Genomic DNA, 20,109 nt, shown 5'->3' with positions numbered 1-20,109 from the left:
TCTTCTCCATGTCGGTGCACAGCGGAGAAAGTATATTAGACGAGGTGTTGAGATGGAGGCACGGAGAAGGAAAAAGGCTGAGTGGGAGGAGGGTTTGAGTAGCCGCGTGCTAATTTTTTCCATTTCCTCGGTTTTGGCTCCTAGTATTGTAGGAATGGCTTCATCGGTGAGTGGGACACCTAACAGCATAGCACTTTCAGGAGAGATCTTTTGTATCCCCGGAGCTGTTGAACGAAATAGCTCAAAAATTTCGTCACGAGTTTGGTCGTCGACTACACCCAGAATTCCCACTTCACATTTTGTAGTGTTAAGGTGCAGACCGACTTCTGTCCCCATACGTGTGATGGTTTGCATTGCCATTAAGACTTTCTCCGGCGAATCAGCAATGGTTGAGTCATCTAAGTACCACATATTCAGCTCTGTGTCAATCAAGTCCACAATTGGTTGGATCACGAGAGCGTAGAGAGCTGGTCCGAGTGGATCACCTTGTTGAACCCCACAAAGGGAGGAGATGGGTGTTCCCGCGAAGAAAATTTCCGAGGGGGAGGAGTAGGCCTGGCTCACGAAACGGTAGAAATTTGGGAATTTTTCTCGAATGATTTGGAGAAGTGTGTCTCGTCGGATTTCATTGAAAGCATTACGGAAGTCCAATTTTAAAAAAGCCTTGGGGCTATCATGTGAGTAATTCCAGTAAATACGTGCTGCGTGGGCTGCAGCTTCAGCGCCTCCTTTAATCCCCACTCCTAGTTGATGAGGGGAGAAAATCTCGACCAGAGTAGATGACATACGGGCGACGGCAATTTTCGAGATGAGACGACGCCATGTATTGCCGACAGCGACAGGACGAATGCCCCCAGTTTTCTTTCTAAGTGCGGTCATGGAAGCCCCGAAGAAGATTGGGCAAATAGATTTTGGCACGTCTCCCCTGAGAACAAGATCTAAAAATTTTAGCATCGCGTTTAGTAAATTGGTCGCAGGTTCTCCATTCTCTGAGATGACGAGGTCCTTCAAAATCTGAGGGCGAAGAGAGTCAAGTCCTCCTGCCGATCCTGGAGCGAAACTAGAGATTGCGATGAGGACTTCTTTGGGATCAACAGGGGCCAAAACTTCTGCCTTGTCCGGTGCGTTCGGGAAATAAGTTGGCTCTGGATGTGGGGGATGCTTAGTGATGAGGGCATCCAAGGTTTCTTGATTATTTGGGGCAATTGTGTCATCAGAGGTCAATAAACGAATTGCACCCCGTACATCGCCGTCTGCCAATTTTGCTTCCACCTTCTTTGCAATAGTTTCTTGAGGACGTGAGGGTTTGGCGAATTGTGGTCGTGGTCTCGAGGGTGTTACAATTTGGGTTATTGACCACTGCAGAACTCTTGATTTCACCCATGTTGTTAAATTTTTAACTTTGTCAGATTTGGTGGGAACAGGGACGACTGCGTATGGAAACGAGAAAAGTTTGAACCATGATTCCTCCGAGTTTGTGGTGGTCACTTCCTCTAGTATTTTTGCAAGGGCTTTAGCTACTTCCATCCTTGCACCTTTTGGGACTCTTCTCAGCGTGGGTACTGTATTCTTCAGTTGCGATAACTCAGCACCCCAATTTCTTGGAGCATGTGGGAGTAGTGGTGGTTGATCCTTCCATCTGATTCCAATGTATGCGTTGGCTGCGCCTCGAGTCGGGGGACGAGAAAATTTTGTGCTGGGGAAGAGTTGAAGAATATACTTTCCCACGGTGGCATCGACAACTCTTCCTTCTCCCGATGTTTGAATATGATGGGCGTAACGTGCGACTATTTCGGATTTTGGAATTAGGCCGAGAGGATCTTCAACGAGGTTGGATTTCAGCCAATATTGTGTTGTGGCGATTATGTGCTTTTTCTTGGTGGTAGTCGTTGTGTTGAGGGATGATGGAGTGACTTGAGATTGTGAAGATGTGACGGATATGACGCAAGTTGGACAAAGCCATTCCTCCTCCGGTATGATGACCACGGCGACACATGCTGTGTGATACCATTTCTGGCAGTGGTCGCATAGTATCCATTGGTCTGTGTTGCTAGCTCCTGGGCATGTGGATATCGGGCAATGTTGGTCATCATGGGTGGAGAGATTGGCAGCAGTGGTGGAAGTTGGTGTCATCATTTCATTCTCTATATTTTTGGGCGTTTTATTTTTTTTTTTGAAAAATTAAATTTTCAGAAGAAACAACTAAAAATAGTTGTTTCTTCTCGATGGTCGAAAAAAACAACTCTTTGACGTTTAATAACTTTTGAATGGGAAGACACAGAGACTTAATTCTTAAAGATGAAATCATCGTAATTTTTAGCTTGATTTTTTAAGCTAAAAATCTCGAGGGTACTATTTCGAAGTTTGAACTTGAAATCTCCAGTGTGCAGCCCGAGTCAAGCTCGCTGTTATCGGTCAAACCGACCATTTTGCAGAATTTTATTGTACCAAATGCATTTTACTAATGCACTTTACGCCTGTTTTTTGTCAAATATACAATGTGTATTATGCACGTGCATACATATTATGCATTGGTGAAAATTTTAACTAAATTTAGGTTTTTAGCCCGAATCAGGGCTTATGCATGTACCCGTTATGTCCGTCTGTTCGTCTCTTGCGATAACTGTCGTAAAACTAATCGTAACAATATGAATTAAAATAGGAAAAATTTGGTTGTCAACCACTTTCAAAAATGAAATAAATACATTTAATCCTGGCCTTCATCTCCAAAAATGAAGAATAAGCTCGGAGATTGCTAAGATCGGTCAAGTGGCTGACCAGTAGGGGTCATATAGGTCGGATAAGGTCGTTGGTACAGAATATTATAATTTGTAAAATTAGGCTAACAACCAAATTCATGGCAAAATTGCATGCAATTCCCCAACTTTTGATTTTTCGATTTTTTTGAAAAAAATATTCATCCTTGCACCACCCCCTTAGGAGAAACCACGGACAACAAAAATGTTTATGCACCCTGGCTGTATATAAACTACTAGTAATTATGAATTCAATGCAGATAATTATTAAGAATTTTTCGATATTATTACCAATTTATTCCGAATTTATTACAAATTTGATCATGTTAGTTTTACGTAAGATACTTATTCAAGCTTTGACCTCAGCCTCATAATCGGTCCAAATAATTTCGCAAATCTGTTATCAAATTCTTGTCCTCTTTCTTGTCAATTCTATTGCTCAAGTTCACAAAGAGATTCACGACCCATCGCATCGGATCTCCCCCAGTTTTTTCCACAATCTCCTCCAGCAGCCGGTTGAACGCTTCTGATCCATTCTGATTGTTGCCCTTCTTCTTCCTCTTATTTTCTGTGGGTCCCTCATTTTTTCCCGAGAAAGGAGCCAATTGCTTGAAAAATGCTCTTCGTTCCGCATCTCCAGTTTTCTGAAGCTTGTAAATCCCATGCTCAAGGTTGAAGAGGGACTTTACTTGTGGAAAGACGTTGGTCATCTGACCCTCCCACGTGGCCAGGATTAACTTATTCCCACGAATGCTCTTCAACTGGGAGATGAACACGGGAATTTGGTGGTTTTCCTCCTTTCCTTTTCTTTGGTTAATCACTGCGAAAAGTGTTTGGTACAATTTGTTTATTTGAGGAATGTAGAGAACACAGGGACTTTCACTCTGTTCAATCTGGCCGATCAGATCGCCAACCAATTTTGTTATTGTGACGTTTCGTCTGGACGCTTGGAGCTTGGCGAGGGTGGGGACGTCAAGAATGTACGTGGAGTACTTGCTCAGTCGTGGGTGAGTCAGAACATTTTGCATGAGGAGACCCAACTGGTACCGATCATCGACGAGGATCGAGTCCCATACGAGGAACGAGCTCGGTCCATTCAGCAGTTTCCCTGCTCCGGGAGTCTTGGCGAGCTGACCGTCGGGTAGGAAGAGGTCCAATTTGGGGAGCAGGGTAGCCATTTCTGCCGAGAAGAGGGGGAGGAGAAGTGGTGGGACGTGGTCAGCAACGTAGACCGACGATCCAAAGACGGCTGTGCTGGACTTATTCATTTGTGAAAAGGCAGTCGCCCAATCGTCCTCCGTGACGTGGATCGTCTTTCCGTCACCGTTTCGAGTGAAGGCATTTTGCACAGTGTCGGTGCACAGTTTCTTTAAATCTGCTCCTGTGAATCCTACCGTTTTTTTGGCGAGAACGGTCAAAAATTCGCCAGTTGGCTTGTCCGATAACCATTGCGAGGTGTGGATGGTGATGATGTTCTTGCGTCCAGCTTCGTCCGGGAGAGGGAAGAACAGCACTTTGTCGAACCGACCAGGACGACGAATGGCAGGGTCAACATCAGCAAGCTTTAAATATGTTAAATATGTACGGTTTCGTAAAAATTACGAGATGGCTTTGTTCAAGGAGGGAAATACTTACTCGATTCGTAGCCCCAATGATAAGAACGTCACCCCTCTTCACAGAATCAATTAAGCCCAACATGGCCGTCACTACGCCGACATAAGCATGACAAATGTTCGCACTACGTTCCCGATTTGGACAGAGACCGTCAATCTCGTCGAAAAATATGATGGAAGGTTTTGTAGCCACGGCCTTGGCGAAAAGTCGGCGTAAATTGGCTTCAGACTCACCTGAAGTCAATCAAGTCAAATAATTAATATTAATTAATGGGGAAATTAATACCTCCTGAGGAGGGTCGTCGCGGTACGTGACTATTTTTGTAGTCAATTTGGCTAACTTACCAACATATTTGGAGAAGGATTCGCTGCCTTTGTGATAATAAAACGTGACCTGCTTTCCTGTCAATTTGGAAATCTCATTGCCAATTGCTTTTGCGAGCAGCGTCTTTCCCGTGCCTGGGGAGCTGTGCATACAGAAATTAGTAAGTCATCATCAAGATCTACGTAAATATGGATTTGCGTATATACCCGTGAAACATGATGCCCTTTGGTGGCTCAACACCCCACTCCTGCATGGCCTCTTGATGCTTCAAGGGATACATGACGGATTGTCGGATGAACGCGATATGATCATCCAGTCCCCCGACGGATTCCAGCGTCAGATTATTAACATCGGGGTCACCCCCTCCACCGTCATTTCCACCCGCACCACCAGGACTAAAGTGGTTCTTCCTGTCGGCCCCAACTTTTGGATTTCCTTTCCTCCCACGAGCAATGTTGTTTATTCCTCGATTTGCGAAATCATCATCAGACATCAGCGAGAGACCATTTACCTCTTCGACAGGTAGTTCTATCTCTTCCGGTCTGATAGAAAAAGGAAAAAGTTAGCATATAATTTATTTTGCATGACATTTTTCGTCACAACTTACATGTCAACTTCAGAAGAGAACGGATACAAATTTTGCAGATCCCCCATATCACATTGCGAATACAATGATGGCATGTTTACCATTGCCATCAATGGAACCGCGACCAGTGGGGTCGTTGTTGGGAGCGAGGTGGCAACCTGATCCTCGCCATCAGTGACAACGTTGTCCTCAGTCTCGGAATCCATATCCTACTCAAAGTTTTAGTCTGGATGGTCAATTTAAGAGTACTCTGTGGTGAGGTGAGGTTTCAAGTCTTGATTTTATTAAATTTTTCTGAGGTGATTTATACTTTACTTTCAAAACCAGACACTTTCAAAACTTTGGCAGACGTTGACACGCCAACGAAAACGGAAGTTGTCTGAGTCTGACCCGTTTAGATAAAATAATGATGAGGATGACACCGCGATGATAACTTGCATGATGCATAAACAAAACCGATGTAGAACATAAGTAAGTACATATGTACATTCAATGTACATATTGTATGGTCATTCAATCATTGGTCAAAATTTTGGAAAACTGGTAGTGTTCTGTTCTGTAAACTGCGTTATGTACTTATTTACAAAAATAAAATCTTAGTGAAGCCAGATTTTAAATAAAATTACCGAACTATATATTTAATTGTTTGTTATTAGGTTTATCTATAGAATAGTAAAATAAATTTTCGGAAAAAATTAACATGCATAAAGTTATAAAGACTTTAGATTCTATATGCAAGCATAATTTTAAGTGTTCGTGTAATCTCGCATAGATACATACATACATGATGCATTAACACACCTTAAAGTCTGCAAAAGCCATGTAAATTATTTATAATATTGTCGCACTCTGATTTTGATAAGCACAATGAATTTTGACGTAGAAAGCATCGAAATTGGTTCTCCTTCCCTCCTAGCGATAGATCCCAGTGCAGAAATCAGTATTCCTTCCCTCTCGAAGAAGAACTTGCACACAGTGGTCACATCTTTGTACGGAAGCACGTTGAGAAAAGTCTAGATGGTAAAAATACCAAATTCGAATGTACTTACTTATTTACAAATATTGAATTTAACAGGATTTTTCAACAGGTAACAACGGATTTGCCAGGTTTTTCGACATCCTAAACTCACAAGGTCACCGTGTCTTCCAAGGAATTGAACGAACACCGAAAGACTTGCTCAAGAAAAAAGACCAGTCCGTCTTCACCATCTCCATCTTGGACTTTAAGGGGGTCGAGTTGATTCGAGTCGTTGGAAAGATTGGCGAGGTACGATATCCAACTATTTTGTACTCATTTTCATAATTGCCTAAATTACATATTCCCAGAAATACAGCATTTTTCAAGCTGACCAACTTTGGGGTGGGGTCGAGTCATGTATACATCACGACCAGCGTGACATCTTCCCAGTTTTCTTTGTCAAACAGGGGACCAAGGTGAAACGGGGGAGAAATAAGTCCTTGTCTAATGACAGTTCGGCGAAGATCTTGTACATCGTGGGCGAGCAGTATGACGACAACGTGGGGTGTTGTGGATGCAAATGGAAAATATCGGCAGAAAGGCTGCAGAGAATTCATAAGGAGCGAGATTTCGAAGGCAGTATTTTCCTCTTGGATAGGCGGACTTGCGTCGGGAGGGTTGGGCGTCATTGGGGGACGGTGGACTCTCTGATATGCGACCCAAGCATTGTCAACGACTGTTATGGAGTTCAGGTAAAATTTATAGAAATGCGCCTAGTTTTTCAGTTTTGCATGCGTGTAAATTATTTTTTCCTAGTTTCCATACAAAGCGGATCTCAGAATAAAATGTGTCTTGTTAGGAGCCCCTTTTTTTCTGGTAATTGAATTTTTAAAATGATGCATCTACATTTTGTAAAAATTGTCATTTTACAGTTGTCCATTTTTCTTGCAGAACTCTGCTTTGTTCAATTAAGCAATTAGTAATCGATTAACCTATAAAAACGATCCCTCATGTAAATTATCGGATGAAACAGTTGCTAAAAATATTTCTATACTTTGTAATTAAATTTTTAAATTTTTTTTTTTTCGATTCAAATAAATTTAGGGAATTTCAACCCTTTATTACATATATAAGATTAGTTCGTACAATGAGAATTCCAAACACAACTATTCTAAAAAAACGGAATAATCATCATACAAATGCAGCTATAATTAGGCCATGATTTAAAATATGCCGAAAACTTAGAGATACAATTTTATATTTCATTCATGCACGAAAAACTGAAAGAAATGACTTTATATGATAAGGAAATAAGAAGATTCAGCCTAACCTGACACCTAAGTTGTTGACATACCCACGACGCCAGGTAATGGGTTGGGATCCTCCCTGGGGCTGTGGGTATGTCAACGCGTCCCTAACCTTACCGATGCCAAGTGCTAGGAAATGACTGAAAATAAAGAACCTTCCCAACCCGGGTACGCTCGCATTTTTAAATTTTATTCTTAATAGCTTTATAATTGTCCAATGAAATCGAGTATATTTCGTGTCGTGAATAAATTACTAGGTGAGCATTTATATTGTCATACTTTTGAAATCGTTCCGGATTTTTGCCTCTCTGTAACGGACACTCTTTGACATATGCAAACAAAATCTGGGTCTGATGTCCTTTGAGCTTCCGTACTTTTACAGCAGGCACAATTAAACGGTCTCTGTTCCAACCCAATCCGCGTGTCGGTGAGATTTGATATTGTAAAAATGCAGTTGATGTCTTCCCCAGAGTCCGAATTTGACTCGTCATAGTCGTACGTAGGGGTCCATCCCCAACTCATTCGTGGCTTACGAAAATTTGGGAACTTTATGTCGTCGGCGACCCCAACATCGTCAATTTCTTCAGATGCCGTGTTTCTTAAGTCGGCGAAACCTATTCAGTAATCGGATTATAATATTAAGAAACCACAATTTTAATGAAATTATTAACTACCTAAACCGTCACGAAACGATGCACAATTCGCGACACAGGTGCAGGTCGCATTTCCGCTTGGCACGGCGCAGCTGCAATTTGTCGACGCAAGTGACCTCACCCAACACATGCTCCCGCAAGATCGACACCGATAACTGACCCCGGTAACGTTTGGGTTTTGATTAGCTATGACTGGATAACAGTTCGTGTCGCAGGAACAATCTTCATCTGAGTCACTATCCCACCCGTCCCCATAGTCGGGTTTTGACGGGATGTAGATTGGTGGTGGACGATGGAAATCTAGAAATAGTTACACAATTTTTGTGAGGTATGTATTCCCATATCGAAAGCTATTGTTTGGACGCCTACTTGGACGTGGTCTTGGTCGGGGTCTAGGTTTTGGTCTTGGCCTCAATTTTGGGCGGAATTTCGCCTTAATTTTTTCTGGGATCAGTATCGCATAATCTGGCGCCACAGTATCTTGGGGGTACGTATCAACAGTATTTGTTGAGTTGTTAGAATTCTTTAAGATGCATATCATGGGTCGAAAGCTGTAAAAGTTTAGAAAAATCAGATTAGTAATCTGAAAGCGTATGCATATTTCTTGAAATTACTACCTGTCATCAAATGCCCGACAATATTCTGCAATTGGAAACATCCCGTAAATAATTAACCTATAAGAGGCAATATGAACAGTTTTGACTTACGTTCAATGTTGAGATACGCGTAAGATAACGATGTCACTAAAAATACTCTTAACAGTAGAGAACTGAACAATTTGGACATTTTTCCGTTTTACCACAAATGCACTTTCTTAATTCTTATTCTAAATCTTGCCATAAACCGATCGACACTGATGAGTCCAAGGTTTCTCAATTAAATGAATCATTACCATTTTCTCAATCGATGACCCGAATGATTAAAGCTAATCCGCAAAATGTGATAAAAAGAGAAAGTTTCACTGAATATTATAGATTTGTTTGAACAGTCTCCGATCAAGTGCACTTTACATGCACTCGACGACACCAAATATTCATGTCAATTCCTTGCCTTAATGCTTCGTCAGTCACAACAAAATGACAACTAATGAACCACCGTCCAATTTGGAATAGCAAATGATAAATCTACAGATATGTGCATAAAATTGTTCTGTAATGTAACAAACCTGAAAAAAGTGAAACGAACAGTTGAACATTATTCTTTTTGTGTCGTAAATATGAAATGAATTATTATGGCAATCAATGAGAAATTCTGTTGGAAAAGCTGTCGCTTTTGTAGTTAGTTTTTACACTAAATTATAAACAAGTTTGAATTTAGTGATGCAAACATCCCTCACAAACAAACACGTAGATGATTTATTTATTAGTTGAATTTTAGACAGCTACAAAGATTTTTACTACCTCAAACTTCCTGAAAAAGTTGAATTTTCTTAGTACTTTTAGAAATATCTACGACGTCGCAGTGAGTGTTATCATCATGAAATTATCTAAGCAATGACTGGATACTTATTGTCCTAAACATTGTTTTCTATGACCTGAGCAATAACAGTGACACGACCTGATTAACGGTAAAGTTCAGGATGAGCAGTGGGGTCAATTGGTCTACAAAATTCGACCCCAATTGAATCTTTAGTGGGATAAAGGACCAAGCCATTTTTTTGACCCAGTGTTTCCTCTGCAACCTTGCACAGTTTCTCCAGCCTCGGATCATTTGACAGGATTGTTCGTGCATATTCGCCGCTCTGGTGTTCATGACCTGCAGATTATTGTAGTTTCAAAAGTCTTTCGAGACAACCAAATTATGCGTGTAATTAAATTACCAAGAGGGAAATAATTCCGTCAAACGCAACCATCGGAAAGTATGAGAATCCTGGCATAGGAATTTTTCCTGGCAGTCGGATGCACGCGTGTAAACAGAATATCGTGAGGGCGGTCATTCCGCCGAGAAAAATTGGGAAGTAATGACCTTAAAAGTGCGTCGATTTAAATCATAATTTCAAATCCTGAATTAAACAGTAAACACACCTTTGAAACAAATATTGACTTGTTTTTCAAGCACTTGGACACAACGGTACAACTGAAGAGGTGCCTTCTGTACCGCGGAGGATGGACGATCGTTGTTATGTTGGACTCCAAAAGTTTGGACGAGAGGAAAGTTTCTGAACGAATTTTTATATTTTTTTTTACTAGCAAATTTTCTAGAATATTTATGTATAAAAAAGGTCAATATTTACCTTCGAATGACATATAAATAATCCTGGAGGAGAGCAATACTCATGAAAAAGAGGCCAAACATTGAAAACACAAACCCCATAACCATATCTAAAAATGTTCATAATACGATATTAAATTTCAATTAATGCTCAAAATCATCAAAATATTTTTAAAATTACCTAAATGCATCCACCAGTTCATAACTCCCATTCCGACATACGCCCAAAATCCCGTCGTGGTGCAGTGATTGTTGACATATGTGAATAAAATCGACCCAATGAAGGGTGGCAGGCATGGATGTGCCATCAGGATCAAAAACACCAGCAGTGGCACCGACCACCCGGTTATTATGCCAAGAATTAGTAAATTTCTCTCAAACTTTTCTCCATTTCCGGACACATTTGCCTCCAGCGTTTTCGCCACGACAGGATTGTTAAGCTCGTCCTGATCGTCATTATTAGTACTCCATGGTTTTACTGGTGCAAAAAAAACGCAAATTTTATAACACTGTTTTTTTGCAAACTAAAATAACCTTGCCTCTTTCTCGCCATCGCTGAAATGTTCGATAAGTGTTTAACGATTTCTCAAAGTCCAACTGAGCATTGACCAAGGTGATGAGTTCTTCTTGGTAAAACCAACAAACCACGCGACACCCATTGCACATGATGTAACCGATCATAAAGTAGATTGCGAGCATGTGATAAGCCACCCCAAATTTTGGAATGTCTCTCACCTTATCAAGAAAATGGTCATGTTAGCAATTTAAATAAAATTTAAATGCTAAAAAAGTAAATAATTTAACCTTGAGACTCAAAATTAAGAAAATATTGTGCACGATGGCAATCGCCATATGTAACTTGAACTGTCTCATCCTCCAAACCGACTGGACTGGACGGAGGCGTTGATTCGTAGAATCCCACTCGATAGATATGCATCCCAAAGAATTACAAATTTTCAAGAAAAATTGATAATACCGGATAATTTTCTTAGAATACATTCCTAGGTCATGTATGTTGCTCGTCAGTGCTGCAATCAATGGCAAAAATGGGACTGTCAAGCTCAAGTTTAACGATTTTTTTGGTAAGTTCTAGGACAAGAGAAAGGCAATTCAAATCTCATTACACGATACGATATCGACGATACGATTAGTATTTCTTGGTAGTTATTGCAACTTGTAATGTCTCCTCTTTTTGGGGATAATCTCCTTCTTTATTGTAGAGGACGGAGTGAAAATGAGGATTTTGTGGGCAAAATATATGTATGTAATACCAATTATAACCTTTATGGTTTTTTTACAATGAGTAATATTCGCACCGTAATATCAACATCAACGTACGAGTAAGTCTTATACGAGTACAAAAGATACACGGGTTTTCATAATTGCTTCCTTAAAACAAAGTTAATATTCTTGTTTTCCTTTTAATGATGGCATGTAAATTGGGTATTAACTTTCTCTCTTGTGAACGGTTTTTACTTTTTGCCTACGCTTTGTTTTCTCTCAATTAAGGCATGACTTAATCAATTGGGTTTCAAAGTTGCTTACTTTTGTAACAATGAAATGCTTGCTTAGTAGAAATTTTGCCCAAAAATGTGTGTATTTCTTTATTGAAAGTTCACATCTAAATAGTTATGTAGTTGGGAAAGTTGCGACAAATCTACGACAAAAACCACTTGAAGTTCACTAATCAACCTCAAGTTCGCAAATGAGGTATTTCCGTACTGGTGTTGAACCCTTGTACTTGTGCAAGTGTCGTCGCCGTGGCGGAGGACTGAAGGAGAACGATTTCCACGGTAAATACCACACTGACAACCATCAAGAGAAACGCTCGCGTGACGACAAAGCACCCGAGACCTTGGAGTCCAATTGGTGACGCGGCCAACATCATCTCAAGGCGTTCCAACTATCGTTTAAATTTAATTACTCGAAACCGATGAATTTCGTGAATTTAATAAATTTTGTCACATCAAGTCAAGTTGACAGTGTGACATAATAAGTAAGACAATGGCAAGTAAGTGGTGATATATCGGTATTTACCTCGGAGCAATACTCGTTCGTTGCGCATTTCTGGGTGCAAATGGTTATCTGATGGACATACTCGTTCACTTTTGCTGCCATAATTGACACGACTAACACCCGGAGAAGTAGATAGACAAAGGAAATAAAAGAGTAGGCAGAGGAGAAGAGACTGCTGTTATTTTGGGGGGTTAAGCCTTGATGAATCTGCAATGTTTGTAAGGTTTTAATATGAAAATGTGTATTATTTGCTGCTTAAAATGACTGACCTCTAAACAAATGAAGAATATGTTTGTCGAATACGAGAGGAAAATTAGTGGGGATAAGAATGACTCAAACTCGTCCAATAGCTTGCACAAGGTTAGATGGTCTTTTCGTACTTGGGACCATTGAAGAACGCCTAATATTTATAATACAGATATTCAGTGTTTTAGAGTTGTGTCTTTAATCACAATTAATTAATTAACTGTAAATTGCGACGACTGACTTTTATTTCTCCGCGTGGACCGAAAACATACACCGTCTTGACCATCGTCTTCCACCCTCCCCAACAATTTCAGATTGGTTTGATCAACCAGTATTTTAAACTTGTAGTACAAAGCCCTTGAGCATAAGACGATGAAGAGGTCCCCAAAAGTCCACGAATAGGCGGCCAGTGTATTCACAAACATAAGAATCAACGCAAAAAATGTGTCATACGACAATAATTTCGCCCAGAAGGGGTGAGATCGCCAAAAATATGTTTCCAAAGATGACAAATTTTCTTCAAATGCGGTTTGATCTGCGGGAACAATTGCGTTTTATAAATAAATAAAATTTCGAAAACATTGACTACGACTTACTTGCACCTCTCCCCGAAAGTGGAAAATTATTCATCGCATACAAAATATTCTCAAATATTCCAAATCCGAAAATTGATCCCGTTAAGATAACAATGTGCTCGAATAATTTGGCGTCGTTGTCCTGAAATCTGAGATCGTCGCTTACAACCCTCCACTTGACGAATAATTTGAGTAGATCATTTGCTCGTAAAAGGAAAAATGCGTACCTGGTCAAAACATAATATTTTCACGCTTTGTACTTTTTTATAAAAATTACGTCAATGAAGATTAATCACATATGCATTTACACGAGAAAGCTCATGAGATAAAACATTGGATCTCTGGCAGCAATCGCCAACTGGCTCGCGCTTCCTCCTGCCCCCTCGTCGGCGAATAGTTGAAACAGATTTAAAAAGCTGAGGGCCATATTGGCCCCAAGGAGTAGGAGGACAACCAGGCTGCACAAAACGGGAAATGTAACCCACCTGAAAATTCCAAGAAATTAGTAATTTTTTTTTAATCCGAGAAATTTCAGATCCAAATACATACCCAAAACCAAGATGATACGTCAAAACCTTATCATCGTTTACATCCGGCCCCATAAATACTCCCGAAATTGGCAAAATTCCCAACACCCTCCCCAAAATTAAAATCGGTCTCATGCACGCGTACAAATCTCCGGAGGCCTTATCGTAACCATTGTTATTTCGGTCATCCTGCTCATCGTGCCGAATCGCGGAAGTAATATCCATGTCAGTCGCAGCGCAAATCTTATCCATGTCGCAAGGCCGCGACTTTTTCGCTTGTTGGGGAAAAACTTGGATTTCCTTAAGCAAAAGTAGATGGGAAAATAGAGATGGCGAGGATGGCGAAGCGTCTAAATATTTATTCTAGTAAATATATTCTATCCTTTTGTATATAAGTTTGCATGTTTTACAATACTTTACCGGCAGCAAATACCAATTTGTTTTTCATGACGGCCCATGTACTTTTCTTGGGGTGGCATAACCTCTCCTCGAAGTGGTCATTATCATCACCAGCAGAGGTGTACTTACTCATTGCTTAGCATTGTTGATATTTACTCAGTTGGATAAGTTGCTTATCCAATAATTTGCACCTTTTCAATCAATACTTGTCCCATGAATAATAAGAAATTCATACGAATCTATTATTAAACGTTTAACACCGAGCGAGAAAGGTGTGTCGTTCCGGATTGTAAATTACACATACTTATTTATTATGTTGTCACTTTGTTACTTGGAGAGAACAATCACTTCAAAATAATCATGGGGTACCGATGCACTTCAGTTTAGGAGTTGACTGGACACGAAAACCTAAAGAGCCACGAGTAAGACTGTGGATGACGTCTGTGTTGCACTGTCAACTGTATCCAAATTAATAATTGGTATTTTCAAAAATAATAAACCTTGACGTGACATTGATGACATTTTGCGTATTTCACACTCCGTGCATTGGCAATGATAATATTTTGTCAGAATCCATAAAGTTATGGCTTTCATGCAAAAATATGTAAATGGTTCTTTGAAAATACGGATGGATTACGGGCATGATTTTTATTTATGCATTTCTATCACAAAATTTACATTGAAAATATTTATGTGAGCCAATAGCCAATGTTAATTTAGGATTAGTGAAATAATGTGTCCAATTTATGTGAAATAACAGAAAATGGGCTCTAGATTTTCAATATTTATTATACTTATGCACATATTCATATTTCTTAATTGTATTACATAACGTAATCGATATTTACCTCCAAAAAAAATATTTTTCATCCCACCTTGATACTAGCGTTCTGAAGAAGGACCACTTCCAACGTAAATATTGCGCTCATCACCTAAAATACAATCAACAATGAAATTATTAACTTATAAAATTAAGCATTTACTTCTTTCAAAATAACGACAACTTTCAAACCTTAATTGAAAGTTCTCCCCCGCCTCGTAACGAAATAAATTTATGCAGAAAATACCCCAAAATAATCACGACTCTCATAATTAGCCTACTAATTTATTGTATACAACTCCTCTTCGTATGACATGATTCCTAGAAAAGTGGGAAGGACGCACTTGACGGAACTTGGAGGTTAGTGGGTAATAGGGAGAAGGAAAAAAAGGGTTGGTTCGATAAGTTTGGCATTGTCTGTCATTACTCCATCTCGTATACGTACGTATAGGAGGCGAATAATTGATAATTTTGGGTAATTTGTCCCCTCCTTGTGTCACATTGTCGTTCTTTTGTGCATCCGTCAGTCAGTCAGTAGTCAATCCTCGAATGAATGACATAACCGAGTTTCTCATCCATAACGCATACTAGTTCAATTGCTGCCTCGTTGCATTTCTGCCTTGTTTACTTGTTTTGTGTATTTTCACCAATTTTATTCTGTGCCGAGTCGACCACATTGATGAAAATTGTAGCAAACACAATGTAACGACATGGGAATCAAACCACGCTCGCATTATGTCACGTCTTATCCTCCTCCACTCTAAACTCTCGTCATCACCATCCATCGTGGTGGTTTACATAGTTTAGTTTGTTATTGAACTTCTTGATACTTGACTTCAAGTCAACTCTCAAGTTCGACTTTGAGAATGTAACAATGCATGAGATCGAGAAATTACGCTCCATTTGAAAGCTTTATATTCTCACTAACGAAATAAATAGAGCATTAATCATCACAATCATCGTCATCATCATCCCGTTTTGTAACATATTGCGAGCCAAAGTGAAAATTAGCATATGTGTGAAATGGATAAGTATGTACCTACCATTAAAATGAATGATCGTGTAATTATGAAACACCCGTTTCCCGTGATTCCAATGATTTTCGTGCTCAAATATCTCTCCAAGCGACGCACCTGCAAAAGAATTCCGACTTTTAAGAAGCATCTTAATCACAAAAAGTAGTTAAACTAACATCATCATCATATTCTTCGGGGTAGCAATGCTGCAATATTTTCGAGATTTTGTGAGCACTCTCGCAGATTTTTGCAGCCATCCAGTTGACCCCGATGGTACGAATGATTAAGTGGAAAAGTGACCACGCCATGTAAACTTTGTTGATGGGGTAGCGATCATTTGCTGATGGGGCAAGTCCTTCGTACAACTGAATTAGGTAGCAAAAATCATGATAAGCACTTATCACACCATTGCATATTTAAATTGTTCCCTATTTGTGTACCTGTCGACACACAAAGAAAATATCTGTAATGTACGAGAGCCAAATCAACGGAGAAAGCAATTGGTTTCCCTCCTCCAACAATTTCGTGATCAGCAAGAAATTTCGCCTTACATTCGCCCACGACACGGTTCCTGATTCAGTATGGCATTTCAAACAAAAATCACACATTACCCCATAACTAAGATAATTTAGATAATTTACCCTTCTTAATTAAACACACACTCCCATCCGGTACCATCAAGCTTTCAATGAAACTGTTCAAACTGGCATATCTGGCGTACAAGGCTCGTGAAAAGATCATTAAAAAAATGTCGCCAAAATTCCACGCATACGTGGCCAACTTATTCGTGAAAAGTAGACCGAGAGTGACAGCCGGAGAGTAGTTGAAGAAGGGGAAAATATACTGGTTTGAATTATAGTAGTCGCGGAGAACCTCTTCGAATGTTAGAGAACCTAGAAAAAAATAGTGGATTTATTTTCTTTTAATTAATAATTAGTCAGTCTCAATGTATGCACATCATTTGCATAAAAACGCACCCATGCGACCGCGTTGTTGGGGTCTCATCGCGTGAAAATGAAACAGGGTATTTTCAGCCAAGCAGTCGAGAAGCACGAGAATGCAGATGAGATTCACATCTCGACAAATGTTCCAGTCTGGTTGCAACGTGTCGCAGATTTGTTCAGACACTTTGACCCAATGTCCAAAGTAGGCGCAGAGACGTTTCGATCTCAGCAGGAAGAAGGCGTACACCAAGGTGCCGGCGGTGTAAAACCACACCCCGCTGAAGGAAAGGACGAGTGATCTACATAAAAAGAAGGATCTGAAATTTTATGTAGGGTAGGAAAAAAACTAGAAAAAAACTAACCCAGCCGAGTTATTCTGTTTTGAAATGATCCCAATGAAAAAGGAATGCGTAATGAAAAACGTGTTCAAAAAGATGAGAAATGTCACAATTATCGTGATCAAAGTTCGGATGTGTTTCCATCTGAAAAATTGACGTATTTATTTAATTCCATACTAATTGTCATCCTAAATTTTCTGAAATTTACCCAAATACTTGCTTGTCCGGGTGGAAACATTCCTCTCGAAGTCCTCTGATTGGGATAAGACCGAAACAAGCCCCGATTATAATGGGCATTCGCAGCACGGCGTAAAGATCGTCGCCCCCTTTGGGGTGAATTGTCCAGTCAGTTGTTACCTTTCGAATGTTCCCATTTAACGAGGAGGACAGTGTTTTCGAGGTGTGTGAATAGTAAAAATCTTGAGGTTGTGAAAAATAAGGGGATTGATCTGATGATTTTTGAGAATTTCGGGTGAAATGAAACATTAAAATGTCCGTGTTTGATCGACTGAATCCGAGACGGTGGTTGTGGGGGTGATTTTCAGAGTCGTCTAAAAGGATGGGGTTTATTGGGGAGGTTTTCATCATATTTAGCAATTAATTGACAAGTTTTCGATATTTTTAATACTTTCGACTTAGTTCCAGTGCAATACTTCTTAAAATTTAGTTTTGCTTATCCAACCAAGTACGATAAGTAACTTGTACAGAAAATCGTACATACCTGGAGAACTCGAAATAATATTGAATACTAATTGACACCAAATCAATCTAAAATACAAGACAAATATTTCGCTTGTCTTAAATAAGCAAAAGACAAAAAATATCAATGTTTATCCATGCCATGCAAAATCCATATATTTATTTCTTTTCCACTTCAATCAATCATAAATTGTTTCATGTTTAAGCAAACATCTTTTTGCCCTGTTTCATAACAATGTCTGAGGTCAAACTCAAGGTTACAATCCAACAAAAATGTCTAATACCCGCAAAAAATACATACATAACTGGACTGTTCTTACCACTACAAATGTCAATAATCGCTCATCGTAATTACAATTCCACCAATTGAAATAAATACCAACTTTTTTTCACTAGTTTTTTCTCCTCGACATACTTGTTCCTACTTTTTCCTTCCTTCCGAGTTCCGTCCATAAAATCCATCAAGCACTTAAACGCATAATCAGAGAGAAATGAGAAATAGGATATTTTTTTCTGGCCCCCAATTTGACAGACAGATAAGAAAGCACCGTTGTTAAATATGTTGTCTTAAGAAGAGGGCCTTCTTTTTCTCATGTTGCACATTAAATAATGAACTCAATCATTCCCACCCACCAGTGCAGTCGTAAGAAAGAAGTGAGGTGACTGTCAATAAAAATGAGGTTCGTTACTTACTTTACTTTACTTTCATGATGTCTCTCTAACCACAATAAATACCCGTCGTCTGATTTCTTGGCATGGTAAAATAAAAAGATAAACTTTTTTTACGGTTCGCCAAAATGACAAGTTCAATGTTCCACTTGATTTCTTTACGTAACGTAACCCAAGTCAGACAGTTGGATATTTGATGAAAATTGCGAGAAATTTTCTTCCTCTTTTGTCTTTTGTATTCAAGTTTATTTTTTTGCAAGGAGCAGAAAATCGTTCACTTTTTCATATATCATCATCCCATTTTAGAATTTCCCATTGTTTCCTAAACTATTATAGTAACCATTGTTTAAGTCATGTTAAGATCTTGCATCAATTATGCAAATAATCATCACACATTTCTGCAGAAAAAAAGTTCGGGTAACTGCCAATTTTAGATTTCGTGTCAGTATAAAACAATAGAAATGACTGCATGTCGAGGAGTGAAGAGCAATTTCAAGAGACAAGGAAGAACGGTACATTGTCAATTCCGACAAAAGGGTTGACAAGTATAATGTCATTGATTATGTATTGACGTTTATATGTATGTACATATGTAAGAGAGGAGCTTCGTCATTAAATTGTCCATCGTGATGACACTGGTGACCTAAAAGATAAGATTATCTTGCATTATTATTTTACACTTATTTTCCAAGTGTACTCTATGTAATTCTATTTTAGATGTATTTCTGAATATATAGGTAGAAGGTGAAAATTGTAACTAGCATTTGATATCCTACGGTTTGGGAGGACATTTTAAAAAAATACAATTTATTGATAGCTCTTGATCCTACTTCAAGTCAATTGATTTACATTTTGTTTGGAATGGGTATAGGTATAACCGACGGAGGGATCTTTGGTTAATTTAATGTTACAAAAACTTATAAAACTACTCTTTGACGTGCAAATTATTCAATTCTGAGAAAAAAGATATTAGTGAGGAGCATTAATGATTTGTGTTTAATGACAAATAAATCAGTACATGTACGAGATTAGATTTTGTTTATTCACAAACCAATCCGCTATCCAATCCGCTAATCTAATTGTAAGTGTACCAGAGGTTGACGCCGCCTCTGCCGAAAAATCGCCAAAACTGGTCCGCGTCGACCTCTGAATTGTACAAACCATTGATACTAAACTCTTTTGGAGAATGTTTTTTCTCCACTTTTCGGGAACAATCCTCCTCTAAATCCTCCTAATGTCGATTTAATGCTAGTTCTCGAATAGTTGAATACCCCTCACATGTAATAAAATTTGTCTTAAACGACAACATTTTATTGCCCCTCTCTCTACATCCAACATTCTCCAAACACTCTCCATAAAAAACTACATAAATTGGAAAAACTCTCCAAAAATATCGAGCTAAAAATGCACATCAAATACACACCACAAAACACTACCCGAAAGTTATTTTT

The 20,109-nt window shown here is 39.2% G+C and overlaps 6 protein-coding genes across 6 annotated transcripts; 1 reads left to right on the top strand and 5 right to left on the bottom strand.

The window, feature by feature from the left end:
- Positions 1 to 3,124: 3,124 nt before the first annotated feature.
- On the bottom strand, positions 3,125 to 6,014 carry LOC110849032 (uncharacterized AAA domain-containing protein C31G5.19). Its single transcript, XM_022096407.2, has 5 exons — positions 5,302 to 6,014; positions 4,901 to 5,236; positions 4,715 to 4,836; positions 4,392 to 4,603; positions 3,125 to 4,318 (listed from the first exon to the last, which is right to left on the bottom strand). Exons 1-5 carry the CDS (start codon positions 5,484 to 5,486, stop codon positions 3,125 to 3,127), a joined length of 2,049 nt encoding a protein of 682 aa, XP_021952099.1. The 5' UTR covers positions 5,487 to 6,014.
- LOC118435380 lies at positions 5,511 to 7,278 on the top strand. Its single transcript, XM_035851380.1, has 6 exons — positions 5,511 to 5,545; positions 6,164 to 6,300; positions 6,369 to 6,547; positions 6,607 to 6,990; positions 7,055 to 7,114; positions 7,190 to 7,278. The coding sequence occupies exons 1-6, from the start codon at positions 5,511 to 5,513 to the stop codon at positions 7,208 to 7,210; spliced, it is 816 nt and encodes a 271-aa protein (XP_035707273.1). The 3' UTR covers positions 7,211 to 7,278.
- A 436-nt stretch (positions 7,279 to 7,714) lies between these two features.
- On the bottom strand, positions 7,715 to 9,291 carry LOC110849213. The gene is made up of 5 exons (XM_022096589.2): positions 8,906 to 9,291; positions 8,816 to 8,840; positions 8,568 to 8,749; positions 8,220 to 8,498; positions 7,715 to 8,159 (listed from the first exon to the last, which is right to left on the bottom strand). Exons 1-5 carry the CDS (start codon positions 8,982 to 8,984, stop codon positions 7,819 to 7,821), a joined length of 906 nt encoding a protein of 301 aa, XP_021952281.1. The 5' UTR covers positions 8,985 to 9,291; the 3' UTR covers positions 7,715 to 7,818.
- A 434-nt stretch (positions 9,292 to 9,725) lies between these two features.
- LOC118435379 lies at positions 9,726 to 11,895 on the bottom strand. The gene is made up of 5 exons (XM_035851379.1): positions 10,591 to 11,895; positions 10,432 to 10,519; positions 10,223 to 10,356; positions 10,018 to 10,163; positions 9,726 to 9,953 (listed from the first exon to the last, which is right to left on the bottom strand). Exons 1-5 carry the CDS (start codon positions 10,715 to 10,717, stop codon positions 9,726 to 9,728), a joined length of 723 nt encoding a protein of 240 aa, XP_035707272.1. The 5' UTR covers positions 10,718 to 11,895.
- A 105-nt stretch (positions 11,896 to 12,000) lies between these two features.
- On the bottom strand, positions 12,001 to 14,025 carry LOC118435378 (gustatory receptor for sugar taste 64e-like). The gene is made up of 7 exons (XM_035851378.1): positions 13,796 to 14,025; positions 13,555 to 13,731; positions 13,268 to 13,473; positions 12,913 to 13,224; positions 12,695 to 12,825; positions 12,447 to 12,632; positions 12,001 to 12,312 (listed from the first exon to the last, which is right to left on the bottom strand). The coding sequence occupies exons 1-7, from the start codon at positions 14,023 to 14,025 to the stop codon at positions 12,103 to 12,105; spliced, it is 1,452 nt and encodes a 483-aa protein (XP_035707271.1). The 3' UTR covers positions 12,001 to 12,102.
- Positions 14,026 to 14,935: 910 nt separating this feature from the next.
- Positions 14,936 to 20,020, bottom strand: LOC118435374 (gustatory receptor for sugar taste 64a-like). Its single transcript, XM_035851369.1, has 8 exons — positions 17,499 to 20,020; positions 17,315 to 17,434; positions 16,986 to 17,251; positions 16,650 to 16,901; positions 16,449 to 16,579; positions 16,185 to 16,373; positions 16,036 to 16,125; positions 14,936 to 15,104 (listed from the first exon to the last, which is right to left on the bottom strand). The coding sequence occupies exons 1-8, from the start codon at positions 17,876 to 17,878 to the stop codon at positions 15,039 to 15,041; spliced, it is 1,494 nt and encodes a 497-aa protein (XP_035707262.1). The 5' UTR covers positions 17,879 to 20,020; the 3' UTR covers positions 14,936 to 15,038.
- Between the last annotated feature and the right edge of the window lie 89 nt (positions 20,021 to 20,109).

This window comes from Folsomia candida, unplaced genomic scaffold (genome assembly GCF_002217175.1).
Source record: "Folsomia candida strain VU population unplaced genomic scaffold, ASM221717v1 Fcan01_Sc004, whole genome shotgun sequence".
In the NCBI taxonomy this organism is placed as follows: Eukaryota; Metazoa; Arthropoda; class Collembola; order Entomobryomorpha; family Isotomidae; genus Folsomia; species Folsomia candida.
Note: the sequence above shows the minus strand (reverse complement) of the source record. Positions and strands in the feature narration are given on the sequence as shown.